The 25,593-nt window shown below is 36.0% G+C and overlaps 1 protein-coding gene across 1 annotated transcript in view; it reads right to left on the bottom strand.

Moving 5' to 3' along the window:
- The window catches only part of Naalad2 (N-acetylated alpha-linked acidic dipeptidase 2), a 92,863-nt gene that overhangs the window by 15,342 nt on the left and 51,928 nt on the right, over positions 1–25,593 (bottom strand). The window contains exons 10-16 of the mRNA XM_052189054.1: positions 25,267–25,386; positions 25,085–25,167; positions 22,687–22,750; positions 20,811–20,878; positions 14,808–14,899; positions 7,210–7,300; positions 3,374–3,638 (exon numbers count right to left, since the gene is read on the bottom strand). Of these exons, the coding sequence (XP_052045014.1) occupies positions 3,374–3,638; positions 7,210–7,300; positions 14,808–14,899; positions 20,811–20,878; positions 22,687–22,750; positions 25,085–25,167; positions 25,267–25,386 (783 nt within the window). The remainder of the gene's footprint in view (positions 1–3,373; positions 3,639–7,209; positions 7,301–14,807; positions 14,900–20,810; positions 20,879–22,686; positions 22,751–25,084; positions 25,168–25,266; positions 25,387–25,593) is intronic.

Raw genomic sequence — 25,593 nt, 5'->3', positions numbered from 1 at the left:
TCTCTCTTGCCCTCTTGATCTCTTGCTTCTCTTCTGCTCCTGTTCTCCATGCCCCATTCCCTTCCCTTCCCCCCTCTTTCCACGGGTTCATGGCCAAGACTGGCCTCTACTTCTCTACTCACTCCGCCTTTCTCTGCCTCTACTACCCTCTTATCTCCCCCTCTACATGCTCTGAATAAACTCTATTCTATACTATGTTATATGACTTGGATTTATATAACCGTTATATAGAGCACAGTGACTTGTTTAGTAGAAGATAAAGAACTAGAAGTATAGAGTGTGATTTCATTCATTCAGCAGAAGCACATTCTTTATTCAAACACATTCTTGACACAAATGGGGAATTTCAATTGTGCAGAGAGTGGGGCACAGCAAGAGACAAATTCTGGAAGAGATAAGCCTTGATGGATATTCAGCAGTAAAGACATGAATGTAAAAAATAGAAGATGCTATGGTATGTACTCACTTATAAGTGGGTATTAGCTATAAGATTCAGGATACACAAAGAAGCTAGAGAAGGAAGGAAGTGAGGAAGCTTGAATCTAACTTCAAAGGGGGAGTAAAATAGCCATAAGAGGCAGATTGAGGGACAGAACTGGGCGGGAGAGACCATGGAGAAGGGAACGAGAGGGGGAGTTCAAGACCAGGTATGGGGAAGGATAGTAGAAATGGCCAGATGACCATGAAAATAAATGGAAATCTTCAACTGATGGGGCTGGGGAAGTGGGGGTGGGGGTATCTCCAGGGAGAGACTGAGACCTGAGATAAGGGAGGTGCCCAAGAATCAGTGGGAGTGATACTAGTTGTGACTTATACAGCACTGGGGAAATAAAACCTTAATTAAGAGGCCACTTCCTGCGAGTAATAAGGACACCAACCTACCTACAAAACTTTCAACCCAAAATTTATTCTGTCTGCAAGAAGTGCGAAAGCAAAGATGGAGCAGAGACTGAGGGAATGGCCAACCAATAACCTGTCCAACTTGATACCCATCCCATGGTCAAGTACCAGTCCCTGACACTATTAATGATACTGTATTATGCTTGCAGACAGGAGTTGTCTTATAAGACAACTTGTCTTATAAGACATGGTTGTCTTATGAGATGCTCCACCAAGCTGACTCAGGCAGATGCATACACCCACAGCCAAACAATGGGTGAAGCTTGGGAACTCTTATAGAAGAATAAGAGGAAGAATTGTGTACCCCAAAGAGGATAGGAACTCCACAGAAATCACAGACAACTAGCCTGGACCCTTGGGGCCCTCTGACACTGAACCATCAACCAAAGAACATACACAGGCTATACCTAGGCCTACCTGCACATATGTAGCAGATGTGCAACTTGGTCTTCATGTGTGTCCTAAATAACTGGGTGGGGCCTATCCCAAAAGCTGTTGCCTGTTGGTGGGATATGGTCTTCTAGCCTTTTCAGGGCTCAGTGGGTGAGGATGTGCCTAACCTCAAAGACTTGATATGTTAGGGTTGGGAATTACCTGGGGAGCCCCACTTACTCAGAGGAGAAGGGGATCGGAGACCGATTGTGGGAGGGAGTGACCAGGAAAGGCAGTGAGCTGGATATAAAGTGAATAAGTAATAAACAAATAAATAAAGCATAAATGGAAGAATGCTCTATAAGCAGTTAAATAGAGAGAGAAATTAAATTTGGTCTTAAGGCCCTGCCACTGAGCTTGCATAGCATTTCTCTGGACTGGCTGTCAACCTATGCAAATGTAAGAGAGGCATTTCACCCAAAGATAGTCAAGATGTTCAGGAAGTGCTACAAAGCTGCACAGCTGTTAACATCTGTCCTGAGCAGAGTCTTCTCTTTTTCTCCAACTTCATCTCTTCATTTCCATCATCATGCCAGAGAGACTCTTCTTTTCCCCTTTAATTTATTCTTTTTTTTTTTCTGGTGGGTAGAGGTGGCAATCTTTCTATGAAGCAGCCCAGGTTAGCCTAACACTTGTGATCCTTCTGCTGCAACCTTCCAACTGCTAGGATTACAGGTATGGGCCTGCATACCTGGCTCGTCTTTATTTCCTATAGGTCAGTAGATAAACACACTTGCTACCATGCCTGATTCAATGCCTGAGACTCACAGAATAGGAGAGAACCAACTCCTACAAATTGTTCTCTGATGTTCACATTTACATAGTAGCATATGACATCTACCCCTACAAACAATGACTTTAAGCAATGTAATTTTTTAAATTTAAAATGAGTGAAATACTTGCTGTTCTTCATAACCTCAGAATGATTACTAATCTTATATAATCAAAATAACATTGTAATATCACTAATGACAAATTCTATTCCCTTACTGCTTTTAGTTATACTTTTTGTCACTCTAATAATGTTTCATATACTAACAATATCTGAAAGGCGGGAAAGAAAGTAGTTACAACTAGTGCCAGTAGGTAACACTCACTAACCACTAAGAGGCAATCATAATTGATCCATATATTTTCAAATACTCTCTCTAGTAGTGAGGTGTGTTATATTTATTCATGCTTAGGAAATTGGCAATAGCTGAGTGGGGGTGGTACAGAGGCAGGCAGATCTTTGAGTTCAAGGCCAACCTTGTCTACAGAGTGAGTTCCAGGACATCTAGGGATACACAGAGAAACCCTATCATTAAGAAAACAGAAAAAGGAGGAGGAGGAGAAAGAAGAAAGAAAGAAAGAAGAAAGAAAGAAAGAAAGAAAGAAAGAAAGAAAGAAAGAAAGAAAGAAAGAAAGAAAGAAAGAAAGAAAGAAAGAAAGAAAGAGACAGAGAAAGAAAGAGAAGAAAGAAAGGAAGGAAGGAAGGAAGGAAGGAAGGAAGGAAGGAAGGAAGGAAGGAAGGAAGGAAGGAAGGAAGGAAGTTAAGACATATTCTAAGGATCACTGATACTAAATGGAAGACAGAATATCTGAGTCAGGCCAACTCCTTCCAGATCCCATGGTTAGTGCCACAGGATTGTGGTGTATTCCATCCCTGCTTTCTTAAAACCCGTGTTATTGGCAGCCAGTTGTGAAAGGAAATACTGACTATCTTCATATATGCAAAAACATCTTCATATATGCAAATATTTCTGAATATATTTGGCAATAATATATACATAATAGGCCTTGTGATCATAATTTTTATTATGTAGGAGATATTAATAAAAGCAATAACATAGGAAAATACTTACACAACTTACTGTTTGCAGCACTATTTAATGAGTAATAGATTCATCATAGACATTTCATATTAAGTCAGATCCCTAAGTCAGTATTTAAGGTTTTATTCAAAAATAATTAGTAGATTAGCACAGATTCCTCCTAGACTACATTGACCATGATAGAAGCGAAAAAAATCTACATTAAAGTCTATAAAAAAATATCTTACCAAACGACACTCCATGTTTTCTCAATTGCTGGTCATGTTTCCTGGATAAGTTGAAGATACTTGCTGCATAGTTTTTCAAGGCTTTTGCATAGTCTTGAATGTTGAAAGGAATGACCACAGAGTCTGCAAGCTCATATACCAATGCTCCTCGTAACTGAGCCACAGAAAGCTGCTTTTTAAATGTGGGGTCATAAAAGTTCTGTACTAATTCAAATGTCTCATAGATGGTATGGTACACAGGATAGCTACTGTATTTATCTGTTTTCTAAAATGGAGTAAGAATTGAGAAATAAACAAGAATTAAGTGTTCAGTTTACAATATTTTAATCATAAGAATAATTAAAAAGTATATATGATAGCCCTGCTTTTACCAATTTATCAAATATGTTTAAAATTGTTTAAAAATTTTAAAAATATTTAAAATCTAAACATTAGAGCAGAAATGCTCAGTGATTTATATTTTTATATTTCTGTCTTTATTTTATAATATATGTAACCATCAGTCAACCTTTTGGTCTTCATAAATAAAGAAATATGTATTCAAACCAGAACAGTCAAAATTATGAACCGATCAAGGGTATAAAACATTCTGGGTAACTTAGTGTTTACAGAGCTCAAAGGTAATGCATTCTTTTTTTAACCAAATAGTGTTCAATCAAATGCTGTTAGCCCTTGATAACATTCTGGGAGTATCTGTAATGAACATGTTATCACGTTACTATAATGGAGAAGTTGATTGAGGTCTTTGGTCTCTGTATCCTAATTGTAGTTTTTACCATCTTCTCTCTTTTTACAGGACTGTCATTCTTATTGCTACTTGTTCATGAAAAATCAATCCTGATTCATCATCCTACACCCACTTCTTTTAATCCTGTGCTCCTAATATACTGTATTCTTGAAAATTAGGCAATTTTGTTCAAACTAGTGACAGAGCATAATATTGAACAGTGATAAAAACTTAAGTTACACTTTTCATGAACAGTTAGTTGACCCATGAATCACATAGAAGTTTGGGAGAGCCAACTTAATTTCCATATAGTTGAAAGTACATGTGTCAATTAAACTACCAGCAATGTAAACAACATATACTTTGTATTCTCTGTTGTAGGTGACATTTCCTTAATTGTTTCTCTAATCGTTGACTGGCTAAATAAACATGGCAAAAGCTAATGACTGGGCAAAAGAGAAAGCAGGATTTCTGGGCAAGATAGGAAAAGAAGGATGGAGAGGATTGAAATCAGACCAGACAGGAGAATGGATAGGAGCTGCAGATGTGTAGGTTTCTCAGGACACCAATGGTCTGTGGCCTCTACAGGCAATGGTGGAGACCATGGAGGATGGGGCAGGATATTCTTAGCCCAGCTTTTAAGTTATCTGGTCAGTTTTAAAATATAAAGATTCCAGTGTTTTACTTTCCCAGGACTAAAAGGAGCTGGGTAAGATCGGGGTGGTCATTAGCAGTGTCAGGGCCAGTCGCAGGGGTGACCAGTTGGTGGTGGAGCACGAGCCAAGGCTCAGGGTGTTCTCAGGAAGAATGGGCCGATGGAAATGGGGCCAGCAGTGGTGTGATTTCAGAGCTAACTGTGAGGGGCCCAGGCACTGGGCAAGGAGACCAGGCTAGAGGAAGCATGCTACCCAAAATGATATGCAACACACTGTACTTACAATTCACTGTATGTAAATGGTACTGTGTATAATTACATACACAACTTCCATAAATTTAAAATTTTGCATTAACTTGCATGTATTTCATGGCAATTAAAAATGAAATACACTTATCTACATATATTTTACATAGAACTGACCTACCTTTTATTTTCTTAACTTCATATTTCTAGAGTATGTAATCTGTAATCTTTCAAGTTATAGAAAAATCTCAAACTATTTTCATTTAAATGGACCCATACCATTTAAACCCAGATTATTTGATGGTCAGCTGTAGTAAATAGTGAATTTTAATATACAGTGCCTATTCATCTCATTTGTACTATTCTGGTGTTATCTTTACTTCTTTATCATTGACTGTAGTTTAGATAATCAAATTGGCATCCAATATGTATTATAAACATGCAAAATATCAGTGTATTATACTTTGGGCTTGAAATTGACTAATATGTAAAGAATCTAAGTTTACTAATATTTGACATATGATATAACTTGTGACATAGTCAAAAATAACACAGCACATGTTCACCATATCTAAGTACTTGCAATCATCAGACTAGTTGAATGACGGTGAGACAGGCTATCCAGCACAAACTAGGGAAGAGACAACAAATAAAATGTGGGAGAAACTTGCTTTATTTGCTACCCATAGACCTTGCCACATGATAGGCAATCCTGGGAATATATGGAAGGGCAACTGATAACACACAACCTTAGCTCAGCATGTTCCTCAAACAAAACATTTACTCTAAGGGGGAAAAACAAAACAAAACAACAGCAACAATAACAATGACAAAAACATATAAGAGCTGGAGAGATAGTTCAGCAATTAAGAGCACTGACTGCTTTTCCAGAGGTCCTGAGTTCAATTCCCAGCAGCCACATGGTGGCTCACAACCATCTGTAATGGGATCTGATGCCTTCTTCTGGTGTGTATGAAGATAGCTACACTGTACTCATATTCATAAAAATACATAAATAAGTACTTACAATTCACTGTATGCAAATGGTACCATGTATATAAGATCTATATAACTAGACTGCAAAATAAGATTTTATTTATTTATTTTTAAGTTATCTAGCCCAGGCTGATCTTAAACACTCTGTGTAACCAAGGATGATCTTGAATTTCTGTTCCATATTGGTTTCAATTCAAGTACTTAGATTTCAGGGATGTCCTAACATATTCCATTTAAGGGAATCCTCTTTCAATTGAGCTACATCCCCAAAACAAAATAAGATTTTTCCAACAAATTCTGTTTTGAAAAAAGGACATAAATGGTTGCCATGTATACCCACCTATGAATCTGGCATTTCTACATGAATTACCATTTCACTGGAAAACCTTAGTGGTATTGCATTCACAGAACAGTGCACACCCCTTCATAGTGTGTCTACAAAGGAGCAGGAGCAAACAATCTGTCTGTATGCCTGGAATTCTTGGGTCCTGTGTCCACCTATTGCCTGATACCAAACAATTCAATTACTGTTCACATTAGTAAAATGTTGCTATGATTTACATATGCAATATCTGCACACTCCATACCCCCAAAAAGAAAGTTGTGAGTTGACGTACTCCCAGTGTGGTACTCTTAAAGGTTCCAGAAACATTTTAAATGTTAAAGAAAAATGGGTAGTACTTGAGATCATCATATTAAGCAAAATAAACCATATAGAGAATAATAAGTATGGATTGTTTTCTCTATATACAGACATCTAAATGTAAAGCAAAAAGGCATGAAATTAGATGGAAGACTGGAGGATTATGAGGGGATGAAGAAAGTACAAGGGGAGATAAGCATCATTACTGTCCCTTATATACATATATGAAAATGTCATAAAGAAACCCACTATTTCATAGTTAAAACAAAGTATCCTCAGAAAAAGGTACTGAGGAAATGCCCTTGAAGAGTAAGTGTTAATCCAGCCTCTTCTAATCTCTCTTTGCTTCCTGTCTGTGCTAGGGTGAGTACCTTTCCTCACTCTATCTGCCCACCATGATGTGCTGACTCACCACAATCCCACAAGTACTAGAACAAACACTATTGACTGAGACCATTGAAACCATGAACCAAATCAACGTTTTTATGTGGTTATTATTTCAAATATCTTGTTAAAGCAATGACAAGTGAACACATGCACTGCATTTTGGAAAAGATTAAATGGCTTACCTTGTTCTTAGTGTAGCGAGCTCTGCCTGAAGCAATTCCAAGTCTTTGAAAGTAAGCCTCAAAATCACTCCCAGATCCAAGCTTATTGATTCTAGGAATAGAATATGAATAAGTAACTATATGTGCATAAAGTAATAAATAATACAAAGTCAAACAGATGGGAAAATGAATCCTGCTTCAAGAGTAACTAAGAATTTTCATAGCAAATTATTGTAAGAATTAGTAAAAACTAAAGAATCTTGAAGATATTCTATTATTTGCTAGAATATTAATGTAATAAGCTACACCGAATATTACCAATGCTTGGGAGTCCTGTGGAACACTGCAGCTTGATTTTTTTAATGAACAGAAAGGTTCAAACCAATTTATGAACCATTTTCATAGTCCACCTCAAACTATTTATAGAAAGTCTATTATTTTCTGCTGGATAAGCATATGAAACTTTTATAATGGAGCAAAAACATTTAGATTTTTTTCTACAAGACTGATTTAGGAACCAGCAAGATGGCTTAGAGGATAAGGACACTTGCCAATAAGCCTGAGTTTGATCTTGGAACCCACATAATAGAAGGAGGGAAACAAGGACAAGTTGTCCTCTGACCTCCACATAAATGTGTGATATATGAATGACCACTCACACACACACACACACACACACACACGCAGAGAGAGAGAGAGAGAGAGAGAGAGAGAGAGAGAGAGAAGCAGACAGAGACAGAGAGACAGTGAGAGATAGAAACAGAGAGATAGACAGAGAAAGAGACGGAGTCAGAGAGACAAAGATGGGGTAAGAGGAAGAATCAAAATAAATGGCATTCTTCTCCAGGATCTAGCCCAACACAATGCGCAGATCGCATCACAAAAATATAAATAATATCATGAAATATCAAGGTAGTAACCCTCCCAACATATATATATATATATATATATATATATATATATATATATATATATATATATATATATATACATACATACATACATACACGATAACAGAGAGAGAGAGACAGAGACAGAAGACATCAGTTCACCTAGTGAGAGTTACCTAGATAAATCCCAGGATACAATTCAAAGAACAGTTATAAATTTCATCAAAATTTCAAATGTTTTTAAAAAAAGAAAGAAGTAGTACAATGAACTTAAAGAGAATAAATGACTGAGTAATCTCCCATAAAATACAAATGTAAGACTGGTTGAAATTGTGCTTGAAGACAGTATTGAAAAAAATAACACACTCAACTAGAAAACTCAAAGGAAAGCCCTACAGGAAGAATTAATCAAATAGAAAATAGAAGATCGGGGCTCCAAGGTAAAAATAGATGTAGATGTGTGATGATTTGTATATGCTTGGCCCAAGGAGTGGCAAGATTAGAAGGTATGACCCTGTTGGAGTGAGTGTATCCCTGTGGGTATAGGTTATGTGTTTCTTATTCTGGCTGACTGGAAGTATTCTACTAGCAGCCACCAGATGATATACAACTCTCAGCTCCTCCTGCATCATGCCTGCCTATATACTCCTGCCTTGATCATAATTGACTGAACTTCTGAACCTGTAAGCCAGCGCCAATTAAATATTCCTTTTAAGAGTTGTTTTGGTCATGGTGTCTGTTGACAGCAGTAAAGCCCTAATTAAGACAAGATGTGAAACAAATTGTATGAAAAAATTGAAAAACACAAAAAGTAACATACAGGAAATGTGAGACACTATGAGAAGAGTAAACCTTCAAATTATAGGACTAGAAGAGGGAGAAGAATGCCAGATCAAAGACATAAACCAGATCTTCACCAAAATCATAGAAGAAAACTTTCTCAAACTAAGAAAAGACATATTTATATAGACACCAGAAACATACAGAACACCAAATACATAAGATCAGAAAAGAAAATTCCCATGGCATATTATAGTTAAAATTCTAAACATACATAACACAGAGAATATTGGGAGCTATAAGAGAATAAAATATGAGTCACATATAAAGAATAACAGTTGATTTCTCATTGGAAAATTTGAAAGCCAGAAGAGCCAGGGACAATGTATTTTAAGTCCAGAGACCACAATGTACAATCTAGAATGCTTACACAGCAAAACTATGGATCATAGTTGAAGGAGAATAAAAAAATTCCATAATATATTCAGACTAAATAGATACTATCCTACATTAAAAGACAGACAAAACAAACAAAAAGTAAAACAAACAAACAAAGAAACAAAAAAAAAAAAAAAAACTCCAAAAAATTAGACCAGGAAGCAAGTAAGTCTCAATACCATAATATCTGATAAAATAGGGCTCAAACTAAAACTTACCAGAAAAGAATGATACTTCATTAATCAAGGGAACAATTAACCCAGAAGACTTTACTATCTTAAATATATATGCATCAAACTATAGAGAAATTCATTTCATAAAATACATATACTATTGGAATTAAAGTCAGAAATCAACATCAACCTATAAATAGTACATATAGGTGAGGTAAAAAATTCCACTTTTTTTCAATAGTCAGATCATCTGGACAAAAATAAGAGGAATACAAAATTAAATGACATCAAATATCAAATGGATCTAGAAGATATTTATTAAAAAGTTCAGGAAAGCTGGACAGTGGTGGTGCATACCTTTAATCCCAGCATTTGGGGGGCAGAGGCAGGTGGATTTCTAAGTTTGAGGCCAGCCTGGTCAACAGAGTGAGTTCCAAGACAGCCAGAGCTACCTGACTCGGAAAAAAAAAAAAAGAATTCAGAAAAACACTGAAGAAATTTAACTAACCAAGCACAGGGATACTTTCATTCCCATATTCTGGGATCAAAACAAATTCTTACAAATTCAGAAAATTTGAAATAATTCCATGTATCATCTCTGACAAAAGGAATTTAAAAATCAATAGCAAACAAACTAAATAAATACACAAATTTATGAAGATTAAACATCATATTACTGAGTTATGAATGGGTACAAGAAGAAATCAAAAGATAAATAAAAATTTCCAGGAATTAAATGAAAATCAAAATATTATAATACCAAAAAATGTCTTAGGGGTCCTATGAGCTAAAAGCAGTCCTATGCAATTTATAGCTCTAAGTGTCTATATTCATAAGCCAGAAAGTACACAAATAAATTATTTAATGATGCCATTCAATAATTTAGTAAAAAAAGAACAAACCAAGTCAACAGCAAGAAATAATAAAATAGGGACCAGAAAGTAAGGAGATGAAAGAAGAATGGGAGGAAGGAAGGAAGGAAGGAAGGAAGGAAGGAAGGAAGGAAGGAAGGAAGGAAGGAAGGAAGGAAGGAAGGAAGGAAGGAAGGAAGGAAGGAAGGGACAGAGGGAGGGAGGGAAAGAGGAAGGAGGGGAGGGAGGGAGAAAGAAAGAAAGAAAGGAAGGAGGAAAGGAAAGAAAGAAAGAAAGAAAGAAAGAAAGAAAGAAAGAAAGAGAGAGAGAGAGAGAGAGAAAGAAAGAAAGAAAGAAAGAAAGAAAGAAAGAAAGAAAGAAAGAAAGAAAGAAAGAAAGAAAGAAAGAAAGAAAAAGAAAGAAAGAAAGAAAATAATACAAAAAAAAATTGGTGAATTGAAGAGTTGACTCTTTGGGAAGATAAACAAAATCAACACTCTTGGCCCTATTAACTCCTCCCCCCCCCAAAAAAATGAAAAAACAAAAAACAAAAACAGAACTAAATAAACACAGATCAGAAATGAACAGTGAAACATTAAAGCAGACATCAAAAATAGCAGAATATTATATGGGAATAATTTAATAGCTTGTACTCCAATAATTTGGAAAACCTAAAAGAAATGGATACATTTCTGTGATCATCTAAATCACCAAAATGATGCTAGGAAGAGATGGACAAGGTAAAGGGAGCAGAACAAATAAGGATTTTGAAATAGTTATAAAAAGACCACCAACTATAAGAAGTCCTTGGCAAGAAGGATTCAAAACAGAATTCTTTATGAATGTCAAAACAGACCTTAACTGTTCTGTAAAACATAACCAGAGTGTTCCCAAACACCTTCCATGAAGGGAGTATCACTCTAATACCCAAATCAGATAAAGATGTAACAAACAGAAGATAAGCCAATATTTCCTGATGAACATAGAGTCAATAAAATATGTACAAAACAAATAAAGACATGCATCAAAAAATGTGATCCATTGTGACCAAGTTGGCTCTGTCTCTGCAATGTGGAGATGGTTCAACATACAAAGTCAAAATATGCAATAAGGCAAAGAAATTGACATAAAAAATAAAAGTCATATGATCATCTCAAAAGACACAGAAAGTCCAGCATGGCTTCTTTGCCAAAATCTAACAGGCCTTGATGACAAAAGTCATAGAGTGAGTAGGACTGGAGAGAACAAACCTAAATAATAAGGGCTATATATGAGAAACCCACAACCAACATCATTCTACATGGAGAAAAATTTGAAGCAATCCCAGGGATATCTGCTATCCCCACTTCTTTTCAGTATTGTATTAGAATAGCACTAGCTGGAATTATAATGAAAGAGAAGGTAATTAACAGTACACAAATAAGAATGAAGCTATCAAACTATCCCTTTTAGAAGTTGACATAATATGATACCTAGAGATCCCTATAATTTGACCAGAAAGATTGTAGAAATTTTCAACTGTTTCAGGAATGTGACAGGATACAATACAGAAACGAATACCAGGTCAATAGACGAGCCCAGCCCCAACTAATATATCTACAACACAACCTCTGAACCTAAAGTTCAGGGATCTTTGTAGAAAACTAGAGAGGAAGGTTTTAAGATCCAGAGGAGCAGGAAATGTCAGAAAATCTACTCCCAGGAAGCCTCAACAACATGTCTGCCTAGACATGGAAAACACCTATAGATATGCTAATATAGGAAGAAGAAAAGCTTAAGAAGGATTAGCCATAGAGAAAAACAAAAAACAAAGAAACCTCCAGACACCTAAGGAATGATGGGAGCAGAAGAAATGGTCTTCTCCCAGGAAACAGCACACCAATTGGTTATTCAGAACCAAATGGTCAGCCCTGAAAACATAAACAATTAATGCTGTATGGATTGAGTTGTATGCATACATTTAGGAATATGCACAATGAATTTGTGCACATCTACAGACAGACATATATGGAACATCAGTTAAAAAAAATGAGACCATGGATTTGAAAAAGTACTTGGGAAAGGCTGGAGGGAAGAAAGGAAAGGGGGAAATGGAGTAATTATAGTCGCAGAAAATAGAAAAAAATAATTAAATATATATAATTAAAAATAAATAAAATAATATTTTAAAGAAGAGTTTAGAAAATAGGATGAAGTCATAAACTACTACCACTTTCCACTAACTTTAGGAATTTCCAATTCTAGTTTTAGAAATCATACTACATAATAAAAATGGATAAATATATAATAAATTCAAAAGGTTACTACAGCATGAATGAGAAAAGGTAAAAAATTAACAATAAAAATCTGAACTGATTACAGGGAAGCACACAAATGGGTGATTATTAATATAATTAAATACAAAATAAAAATGCAGTAGTCTAGGGAGATGTCTCAGTGGGCAAAGTGCTTGCTATGCAACATGAGAACTTTGAATTAAGATTTGCCCAGTACACATCAAAGCCAATTTTAGTCACTCACATCTCAAACACTCTGCTCATGTTGGGAGTCATGAGCAGAGACAATCAGGTCCAGGAAATTCACAACCAGACAGTTTTACTGGGTGTCCCAGGTTCAATGAACGATCTACCATGAAAAAGTGAAAATGATTAAGCTGGAGAGGCTGGAGAGATGGCTCAGTGATTAAGAGCACATACAATCTTCTAGAGGACGTGAGTTTATTTCCCAGAAATCATATCAGATGGCTCAAAACTGGATGTAAATTCCTGGTTTGGTTAATCCAACTCATTTGACCTCCAAGGGCAAATGCATATACTTACACAGATATACACATATAATTAAAAATTAATCTTTTTATGAAAGGAAAAAAAAGGTTGGAAATCAATGGAAAAAAATATCTAGCATCAACCTTTGGCTCCTACCAGCACACACATAAATATATCACGTACACACACACACACACACACAAATACACACATGCATATGTGTATCCAAACACATGAACACACAATACATTTAATTTTTATATTATTATCATCACACAAAGTTATACTATTATTTAAAACATCTACTACATATCTGAAATTAAAGTTACATAAGGATGCCAGATAATGAATAACATATAATAAAATCACCATATGGGAGCATGGGAAAAAATCACTATATGATTCATCTTACTTATACTCATATGTGTGTGTAGTGTGTGTGTGTGTATGTATGTATCTATGTATGTATCTGTGTATGTATGTATGTATGTAACATGTTGTTTAGATGCCCACAGAAGCCTGAAGAAGCTTTTGGATCCCCTGAGTGCTGGGAACTGAATTTGGGTCTTTTAGTAGAGCAGCAAGCATTCTTAATTGCTGAGTCATATCTCAAGCCCTCACAAAATCAGTTTAATTGAAAATTTTTAAAACTATATTTATCTGTGTTAAACTGAACATCAATAAAACATGTCTGAAGCCAGCAGGCTATGGTGGCGCACAACTTTATTCCCAGCACTTGGTAGGCAGAGGCAGGCAGATCTCTGTGAATTCAAGGCCAGTCTAGTCTATGAAGTGAAAGCACAGCACCCAGACCTCCGTTACATAGAGAAACCCTGTCTTGAAAAACCAAAACAAAACCAAAACAACAACAACAACTACAACAACAAAATGTATCTGAGATGATTCATAAGCAAAATAGCAGCTGGCTAGACAGCTTTATTAAATTCATTAAAATTATTAATGAGCCATCTGAGAATTCCATGTTTGGAGAAGCAAGGGATAAGGGGAATCCTTATGAACATAATGGAGCATGTGTCTTTATTGCATGCCGGGGAATCCTTTGGGTATATGCCCAGGAGAAGTATAGCAGGGTCTTCTGGAAGTCTCATGTCCAGTTTTCTGAGGAACTGCCAGACTGATTTCCACATGTTCATAGCAGCCTTATTTATAATAGCCAGAAGCTGGAAAGAACCCAGATGCCCCTCAAAGGAGGAATGGATACAGAAAATATGATATATTTACACAATGGAATACTACTCAGCAATTAGAAACAATGAATTCACAAAATTTTTAAGCAAATGGTTTGATCTGGAAAATATCATCCTAAGTGAGGTAACCCAATCACAAAAGAATACACATGGAATGCAATCTCTGATAAGTGGATATTAATTAGCCCAGAAGCCCTGAATACCCAAGGCACAAATTACATAACAAATGACTCCCATGAAGAAGTATGGAGAGGGTCCTGATCCTGGAAAGGATTGATCTAGCATGGGAAGGGAATATAAGGACAGAGAAAAAGGAGGGAGGTGATTGGAGAAGGGATGGAGAGAAGAAGGTTTATGGGACATATGGGGAGGGGGGATCCGGGAAAGGGGAAATCATTTGGAATGTAAACAAAGAATATAGAAAATAAAAATATTAAAAAAATTAATAAAAAAAATAAAAAGGGGGGGGATCCTTATATATCCCGGAGTTGAAAAGCTGCAAACATTAATTTACCTAGGATACTCTTTATTTTCAGGTGAAGGATCTTTTTCCAGCCAGCTTTCATAAAGTGATTTACTTTCAAAACCATCGTCAGGACTAGAGATCTGGAAAAACAATCAGTGGACATCAGGTTCTGAAGCAAGTATATAACCAATATAACTCATGAGCCCATTAGTATCAACTTTCATTGCTATCTGTAGCTGCATACATGTCATGTTCTATTATACAAAAATATATCTTGTAACTAATAAGAAAAAACTGGCCCAAGTACTTCATTTATGATGGCTGTTGTTGGTAACTTTGCCAATTACTTAAAAAGAAATTTCATTTTTTTTATATTTTAAATAAAAGTTTTAAATTGTTTCAGGTAAAGATAGTGGAGAAAATGTACATATATTTTATTTAATAAATCCCTTTTATCCAACCAGACAAACTCTACCTTTGCTGGAAAATAAGTCAGTAGTAGTAACATGTAGAGTTTTAAAATTATGCTTAAGCAAAGCAGCATTTTTTTAATGTGAGGAAAGGGGGAGGGTACTATACACTAGTACAGTTACACACTTATACACTATAGATGTGGAGTTTTCTCAGAATCAAAATTAGATGTGCATATGACTTAGCTATACCAGTCCTGCACATATGCCCAAACACCTAGCAGTACTTGTACATTTGTGTTCATTGCTGCTCTCTACACAGAAGCTGGAGATGGAACCAAAGTAGATGCCCTTCGAATTGTAATGCAGGCAATGAAATAAATAATAAAGTAAGCAATGAAATAATAAATAAATAATAACAAGTAATAAAGTCAGTAATGAAATAAAAAATAAATGAAAATGTGGGATATATATATATAAAATATAATTCCATTTAGCACTAAAGAAAAATAAAATTTATAGGAAAGTGGACAGAATTGGCGGGGGTGGAGTAGGGTGGGGGACTAGTTTAAGTAAGGTAATTCAGGCCCAGAAAGCCAAATATATCTGTTCTTTATTTTATATGTATCATAATTTTGAATTTAATTTTGTATTTAACTTAGAATGTCTATAGAGACTAGAAAATTATAAAGGGGTACTCAGGGTGAAAGATGAGTTCTAAAGATGGGCGGATAGTAGAACTCATGTGAAATGAAAATGGGAGGGGATATAACAGGATGGAGAGGGTTAGTAATGATGTAAGAACACATGCAGAAAACTATTATTCTATTAGATATATTTTTTTAACAATAATGGCTTTTTTAATGTAAAAAGTTTATGGGTGATGAGATACCTAATTAACCAAAGGCACTTTCCTCCAAGTCTGACAGCTGAATTCGGTCCCTAGAACCCACGTGGTGGAAAGATAAAAGAGACACATGCAGATCTCATACACATGCACATACACACAGTATTCATTTATTCTTATTTTTTTAAGAATATGGTTGAGAAATGGCTCGGCAGTTAAGAAGCACTTGCTTCTCTTGCAAAGAACCCAGTTTCAATTTCCAAGACCCACTTGGTAGTCCACAGCATTCTATAACTCCAATTCCAAAGGAATTGATACTTTCATCTGGCCTCTGTGGGCATTGCATGCACATGGCATACATTCAGACATTCAAACAAGACACTCGTACACCTAAAAATAAATCTTAAAAGAGTTTGAATGGAGAGAGATCCTTTACATAAGCAAGTGGATAATGCCAACTCTAGAAACCAAAATAATAAAAAATATCAGAGCTAAGAAGAGGAATGAACACAAGCTTCCATCCCTAACAAAGAAGCTATCACCAATTAATATCCACTTACAAAGGAAAAATTAGTTTTCTCCACTGGTGTCTCAGTGTATATGTTAAACATACCTAAAGATAGGCCTGATGGCTAGCAGTACATGGTTAACTCAAAATGAATTATATTGTATTTTTATAGGTTTTTTTTCCCTCATAATGCTTTGTTCGGATATTTTTTCTTATATATTATGGTTTCTGATTTTGTGTTTTTGTAGGTTTTGTTTTGTCTGTGCATGTTTCTTGCAGTTTTCTTTGTTTTTTTCTTTTTCTATGTTTTCATTTTGGTTTGCACTATTTGTTTGCTTGCTAGTTTTTGGCTTTGGTGGGCTTTTGGATGGTTCTTTGGATTTTTTTGTTTTGTTATTTTGTGGGGGTTTTTGTCTTAATTTGTTTTTTGGGGTAGTTGTTTTATTTTGTTTTTAGTTTTTGAGAGTGAGAGAGATAGGTAAGGAGAGAGAGAACAAAGGCATGCAATAGGATGAGGGGATCTGAGAGTGGTTTGGAATAGAAAAACTGCTACCAAATTAAATTCCATGAAAAAAAAATCATTTAAAAGAAAGAAAGAAGAAAGAGAACCCCAATACCAAGAGTGGGATACGTCCCTGAGTTTTTGGTCAGGAAAGCTCAAGAAGCCTCCCTGCATGCTCCTCCCCCCACCTTTGACAACATAGGTTATTAGTGTCACTTTTGGTTGATAGATTAATTACTTTCCTATTACCCTGATAAAGCATCATGAGCAAGCCAACTAATAGAAGAAAGCTTATTTGGACTTACAGTTTTAGAAGGTGAAGAGACTATTATGGTGGAGCATGGCAACTGGGGTAGGAGCTGAGGAATATATACTTTTTTTTGTTTGTTTGTTTTTCAAGACAGGGTTTCTCTGGGTAGTCCTGGCTGTCCTGGAACTCACTCCGTAGACCAGGCTGGCCTTGAACTCAGAAATCTGCCTGCCTCTGCCTCCCAAGTGCTGGGATTACAGGCGTGCAGTACCACGCCCAGCTGTGAGGAATATATTTTGAACAGTGAGCAGGAAACAGAGAAAGCAGACTGAGAGTAAGACAAGGCCTTAAGGCCCCTCAGCCCACTGCCAGTAATATACTTCCTCCAGGAAAACTACACCTCCTAAATCCCAATCGGTGCCATCAAGTGTGGACCAAGTATTCAAATGCCAGAAACTATGAGAAATATTTTTCATTCAAACCAACAAGGCTGACCCCCCCCCCCGCAAATGAAATGGGGAAGCATATTGCTGATACCACCACACAGCTTGGTAGTAGGATATGAAGTAAAGTTATCCATAGTCTTATGTGACTGTGAACCCTGAAAGGTTCAACATTAACCCACTGAACAAGATTTACACACTAGTGCAATAGTGGCGTCATGGTTATTGGGCTAACCAACAGTTCTCTGATTGCATTTGAGGCTTATTCCCACAGGTTGGTAAATGGATGATCGATATGGTAAGTGTTGTCAAACCTGTGGTTCCTTTTGCTAATTTGACATTGTATTAAATGACTTTCTAAATTTTTATGTCTATCCCCATAGACAATTGCTACTTTAATCCTTGATCAGAAAGGCTTCTCTAAGCAGGAAATGGCAGTGAATACAGAGGTTTATGGCTGCCCCAAGTACTGAGGATAAGTGACAGTGAAGTAGTCATCCTACAACAGGATCTTTATACTCCCACTCCACGATTACAGGAGTATTGTGCAACATGCTACAGAATCAATATAAGAGCTGATTATAAGGAGAACGGATCTGTGCTGGCAGACATTATATTAACTTGATATAAACTAGAGTCATAGGACAGGAGGGAACCCCAATTGAGAAAAATGTCTTTATGATACTGGGCTATAAGCAAGCCTATAGAGAATTTTCTTAATTAGTGATTGATGTTCAAGGCCCAGCCTATCATGGGTGGGGCCAGCCCCTGGTATAGTAATACTAGGTTCTATAAGAAAGCAAGCTGAGTAAGCCATGGGAGCATCCCATTAAACAGCACCCCACCATGGCCTCTTAATTAGCTCCTACCTTTAGGTTTCTACCATGTTTGAGTTCCTGTCCTGACTTCTTTTGAGGATGAAAAGTGATTTGAAAGTATAAAACACCCCATCTCCCAACTTGCTATTTGGTCATGGTGTTTTAACACAGCTACAGAAGCTCTGATTAAGACAGAATTCAAAATGCTATTTCCTGTATATGACAAGTAGTAGCATGAACTTAAAATAATAGTGTTTGAAGTTGCCTGCATTAGGCTTGTGTAAGACTAGGACTATTAATAGTCAATCATGGAAGGGAGATAAGTTCATGGTTATTCATGTATATAGAAAGAAGAGAATTCATTATCTTTGTTTCTGTACCTATTGATAAGCCCAGCAAGTTCTAATGGCTGTTACTACAACAATGTTCATAAGGATAGCCCTGTTTAACTTCAGTGGCTTAAAGATCCAAAGAGACATGAATGTGGGAAAAGGGAAGAAGGCTAATGGGGTGGGTGGAAGGGGAGGTATCCTCCTCATTTTCTAGAGTCATAATGTCCAGTCTACTACTGGCTTATGGCCCATCCTTGCGGCCTTCAGCCATGATCATTCTGAACTACTTCCACCAAATGCACTATCAGCATTAGTAGGACTGTGCTCCATTTCTTGTTGAGTCAGGCATCTGTTTTTCTTTACCTTTCTAATGTCACCTTGATTATTTGACTTAGTAGGGGTGGTGGTTTGAATGAGAATACCTCATTAGGCTCATTTATTTCAATGTTTGGTCCCCAGATGGTGGAACTGTTTAAGAAGAGGTGTCTCATTGGGGGTCGACTTAAGGTTGTACTTGCAGTGCTCCCTCTACCTTGTATTTGCAGTAAGGTTATAAGTGTTCAACTGCTGCTCCAGTGACTGCCTGCCTGCCTGCTGCCATGCTCTACACCAGGATCATTACAGACTCATCCTCTTAAAGGTAAGCTCCCAAGAAACTCTGTATTCTATAAGTTTCTTGGGTCGTGGTGTCTCTTTATGGCAATAGAAAAGTAACTAAGATACAAGGTGTGGGAGAAACTGTAATAATTGGTTTGCAGGATGGTGGAAGAGTCACATTAGTTCCAAAGGCCTTTGTATGGCCATATATATTAATTTCATGCATTTGCACAAGATTAACAAATAAAAACTTTTACTTAATGGTTCTAAAGTTCTTATCGCCTCTGACAACAAAGGCAGGAGACATTTTACTACTACAGTATAGATCATAAAAACATATTATGAAGTATTAAACCATAAAGATTCTCTTTACACTTGCTTTTAGAAAAGATACTATTGTGAAGCCTTCCTATAAAAGACCAAGGAAATAGGTTTAAACAAAAGGGTAAGGTTACCATCAAGAGGGAAAAGATAGCACATTTGTTTGGGGGAAAATAAGCCTGCTTTTAGAGATATTAGCAGAAAATAGGCAGGTAGGGAAAGATTAAAGAGATTAGGAAACAGAACCTCTAGTAAAATGGCACTTTTCATTAAGGCTAACCTTAAAGCAGCAAACAATTTTAGTAATGTTCTTTTGTTTTAAATATTCATGTTGTTTTTATTGGTGTAGGCTGGTTTGGTTGGATCGTGTGTGTATGTGTGTGTGTGTGTGTGTGTGTGTGAACGCACCATGTGTGTTAAGGTGCCTATCAAAGTATAAAAACATCAGATCCCTTGGGGCTGAATTTTGCATGCTGGGAAACCAAACTCATGTCCTCTGAAGTATCAGGAGGTACTCTTAACCACTGAACTCCTCTCCTACACGTCTATAAGTAACCCCTACATAGCAGAATTGCTCAAATATAGGGTACAGATGGTAAAAGTACATTATCAGATTTTATTTCAATATGCTTTAGTTCTTAAGAACATTTAATATATGTTTAATGCTTAGAAGGTTTCTGTGTAACCACCATTTGCAGACATTCTCCCTTTTGCCTTCGGACTAACTAATGTCCATTCTACTCACTACCTTGACATACAATGAACTGTCTGGTGATAAAATCCAATGATTTCTACATTGACCAATTTCTAACTTCGTTGACTTATTTTTACTACTTCCTTTCTTAGCATCCTTACAATGAAAACACGAAGTTGTTTATTACAATTTTTTTCTCAAAATTAAGTAAGTTGCTACTCAATTGTCTCATCAATTTCCTGATATCAATTTAAAAATAAATGTAGTTAATGAAGATATATGTGCTATCCATTCCACATAAAATAGTAAAGCCAGTTATTATCATTTACCTCTCGTGCCACTTTATAAACCAACTGGTGTAGAAGAGGAGTACAATCAACTCGAAGAGTGTAATTACCTGAAGAATATTTCAACACAAAAGTATTATTTCAGAAACCAAATGAAATACATTTATGCATAATTGCAACTTCCTATTTCAAATATAATGTAATAGTTTTTAATTCAGACTGCTCCTGGCGGGAGTGAGAAAGGCTGCAGTTCACTGTTTGAACTGTTCGGTAGAGGAATGGATACAAAAAATGTGGTATATTTACACAATGGAATACTACTCAGCAATTAAAAACAATGAATTCATGAATTTTTTAGGCAAATGGTTGGATCTGGAAAATATCATCATAAGTGTGGCAACCCAATCACAAAAGAATACACATAGAATGCAATCTCTGATAAGTGGATGTTAATTAGCCCAGAAGCTCTGAATACCCAAGGCACAATTAGCATAACAAATGACTCCCATGAAGAAGTAAGGAGAGGCTCCTGATCCTGGAAAGGCTTGATCTAGCATTGGAGGGGAGTACCAGGACAGAGAAAAAGGAGGGAGGTGATTGAAGAATGGGTGGAGAGAAGAAGGTTTATGGGACATATGGGGAGGGGGAACTGGGAAAGGGGAAATCATTTGGAATGTAAACAAAGAATATAGAAAATAAAAATATATAATAATAAAAAAGAAATGGTGGGCTCTAGAGGCTGAGGTTGTAGCTCCCACAGCCAGCAGCCAATTTTCCTTGTAGCAACGTTTTCTCAGGGAACAATTTCAAAGAAAGCATTAAGACTAGAGAACTCATTCTTCATTCTTTCATTCAAATCAGTAATTTAGATCAATATATTAGACATGTTGTCTGTTGTAACATCTTCTGGGCCAATAAACAAAACTGCACTGAAAATCCGGAGGTAAATACAATGTGTCAATTCAAAAGCAGTTCCAACAAATAGGGAAAATGCTATTTTAGTTTTCTAGAAAATGTCTCATGAAGACAATAATTTCTGTACAATATTTTCTGTAGGATATTTCTTTCGAAATATTCTAGCCAAATTTCTCTAATTCTTCCACAAGGAGAGTGTGGTGGATACTTTAAGTAGCCATCCAGGACAAGCAAATATAAACCAAAGATAGAGCGAAAAAAACTAGGAGTCAGAGCTCAGTTGTAAGTACTAATGATTGATATGAATTAATTTTCCTATAGTAAAATTAAAAACTAAGTTATTACTAAAAATTTTTGTCTAAACAAAAGATTTAAGATATATTAAGCTTGAATTTATATACTAAAAAAATATTAAATCAAAAAAATGTTCAGGCTCTCTGGGGCAATCCTATAATCCTAGTGCTTAGGAGGTAGAAGTGAGAAGATAGAGCATGCCAAGTCATGGCCACCACCCTTGTTTGAGGCCATTTATGAGACTCTGGTTTCAAGAGAGGAAAACAGAAGAATAAAGAAACTAAAAAGTATACTAACTAGAAATGAATAACTGAAAATGTATCTTACTTTTTTTTTTGTATTTTACCCCTTTTATTGGATTTTTTTTTAATTTACATTTCAGATATTATTCTGTTTCCAGGTCTCCCCTCCAGAAACTGTATATCCCCTCCCCCTTCCCCTGCCTCTATGAGGGTGCTCATCCACCTGTCCACCCAGTCCTGGCAATCCTCTACACTGGAGCATCAAACCCCCTTAGACCCAAGGGCTGTTCCTCCCACGGATGTCAAACAAGGCCATCTTCTACCACATATGTGGCCAGAGCCATGGCCTTGTATCCTATTGTATCCAGAGCCTCCATGTGTCTTATTTGGTTGGTGGTCCAGTCACCGGGAGCTCCAGAGGCAAACTTAATTTTTAACACTGCATTTGACAATGAAAGAAGATGTACCTTCTATAGAGGAATCTGAGTTGATGTAAGCAATGCTTCTCTCCTGTAGGATCTTTGCATTCTCCTGCAGTTGAAGCAAAGTTCTTAATTCACAGTGTACTATGAACATATAAATAAAATAATGACAACAATCTCCTGCAAAAATAGCCTACTGATGTTTATAAGCAAATACAGTGTCTGCCCATGACAAGTTTAAAGAAAAATTTAATAACTGCTTAATTGATGATAGCAATAAAATTAAAATATGAAAATGAAAATGTATTTCTTAACATTAATGGACTCAATTTCCTAATAAAAAGACATAAACTAACAGACTGGGTATGTAAATAGGACCCAGGGAAAAAAAAAGAAAATGAGAATGTTATGAAGCTATGGACTGAAAGCAAAAGGCCCAATAAAAATATTGTCAGATATAATTCCTTGATTCTCTGTATGAAAATATGTTGAAATTAGGGTCTAAGATTTGGCAGCCCTACCCAAAATCTGTTGAATCTGAACTGTTTGAAGTGAGGGCTGAAATCTGTTTTCTAACAGATGTCCCTAGAGATTGATCCTTATATCTACTGAAGTTTGAGATCCACTAAGTGGATTCCTAAGTATAGGATAAGGGTGAAAAATATAAAAGTCCATTTATGTATTTTTATAAAAATCTATAGAGAAGTAAAAGAATAAAATAAGGAGTAAAATGCCCATTTGATGTGCTCAGGTCCTGGTCTGAACAACCAGCACCAGCACTTGTCTTTTTTCAGCTTCCTGCCTGTGGATATAATGTCATCCATTGCTCCGCAGACCTGCTATGCCTGCTTTCCCTGCATGATGGACTGTTTCTTGGAACTATGAGCAGAATAAATCTTTTCTACCTTGAGTTTCTTCTCTCAGGCAAAGTGTTCCAACAACAAAAAAAGTAATTAATACAGTTGCCTTGATTATGATCAAAGTCTGTATTACAGACTTTGCAGGGTCTCACTCTGTACCCGGGGCTGGACTGGAGCTCATATAAACTTGGCTGGCCTCAAATTTAGAGACCTTCCTGCCTTTGCTTCCTGAGTGTAGGAACTAAGGTGATGATCAACATACATAACTTCATCTATGTTCTTACAGAAGTTAAATGTGCTGTTGACTATAATAACATGTCTTTTAGAAAACTAGGAAAAATGGCATAGCATTTCTAAATCCATATGTTTATCAATGCAAATTGACTATCATACATCTTAGATTTCTTTGATTATTGTTTTAAATTTCTAAACTCAAAGGAAGAAACATTTATTACATATATATTAAAAGAAGTCACACATTCTAAAAATAATTATCATAATCAATAATATTTGATCACTCTAAATTAATGTTCTACTTTTAAACTGTATGTTTATTATACTAGTATAAAAATTAAACTTTACAATGTGTACAGAATTAACAAAGTTAAGTAAGATCAGATAAGTAACTATATGTGATTTTTCTTCATATTATTAGTTTACAGTAATGGAAGGAAAAATGAGTCGAGGGAAGACATTTTTAAAACTGTAGACAGATATGCATCCTTTAGATCACATGAATAAAATTTATACTAATATGTGATAAACAGATGATAGACAAAGCAAATATCACAAACCATATCTAACTTTATGAACATGTGTGTGCTCATGTTAGACACTAGTAAAAATTTAGATATTACCAACAAAGAAGAACTGGAAAGAGGACAGCCAAGTTTATATGAGCTCCAGTCCAGCCCCAGGTACAGAGTGAGACCCTGCAAAGGCTGTAATACAGACTTTGATCATAATCAAGGCAACTGTATTAATTACTTTTCTTGTTGGAACACTTTGCCTGAGAAAAGAAACTCAAGGTAGAAAAGGTTTATTCTGCTCATAGTTCCAAGAAACAGTTCATCATGCAGGGAAAGCAGGGATAGCAGGTCTGCGAAGCAATGGATGACATTATATCCACAGGCAGGAAGCTGAAAAAAGACAAGTTCTGGTGCTGGATGTTCAGAAAGAAGGTACCTAAGAGAGGCTCTTTAAGAGTTAAGAGCCTGTAAGAAATTAAAAAAAAAAAAAAAAAAAGACAACCCTGTGAAATATTACATTAAGCCACTATATTAAAGTGATTTAATTTACAGTATTATTATTATATAATTAACAATATAACTGTTGTGAAAGGCAAGACAAATTGACAGCTTGCAAATTCACATTGTTTTATGAGTTTATTGATTTTATTTTCACAACACAAATACAGAAAAATATTTCGATAATAGTGTTAACTTAAAAAAAATGACTCTGCTTTGCCAAAAAAAACATGACAGTAAAAAAATTCTATGTATTTGTGAATTTAACTTGAGTCATTCTCTATTACATAAGAGAATCTATGCAATATTATAATGAGTACATTCAATGCTACTTACTTCAGCCCATTCAGTTGACCCCAGCAGCCCAAACTCTTCTGCATCCCAGCTGGCAAAAATAATAGTTCTCCTAGGTCTCCAGCCTGCGATCATATGTACTTGATTAGCCACAGCTACCTCCAGTTACAGGAATATTAAGCAAGTCTCTTTCAATTACCAGTGACAAGAGATTTGTTCCTTACCTCCATTCACCAATTTCCCAAAACTTTGTGCAATTTCTTGCAAAACTGCTGTACCAGTGGTAGGGTCAATCCCTCCAAACACCCAAGAGTCACGATGACCTCCCAGAATGACATACCTGTCTGGACGAGAAGGTGTTCTAGAGATGTTCAACTAGCACACATTACAGGCATTTGTCATTTGTGTATTTAATTAAACTTTATTCCTGCATGAGTTTCCTCCACAGAAGAAAACCAACAATGTAAAAGTAAAATCTTTTAGAATGATAATATCCTTCCCCTAAATTTCAGTTTCAAATCAAGTGAAAAAGAAATATTATTGACAAAATA

This window comes from Apodemus sylvaticus, chromosome 7, assembly GCF_947179515.1.
Source record: "Apodemus sylvaticus chromosome 7, mApoSyl1.1, whole genome shotgun sequence".
NCBI classification, from domain to species: Eukaryota; Metazoa; Chordata; class Mammalia; order Rodentia; family Muridae; genus Apodemus; species Apodemus sylvaticus.
Note: the sequence above shows the minus strand (reverse complement) of the source record. Positions and strands in the feature narration are given on the sequence as shown.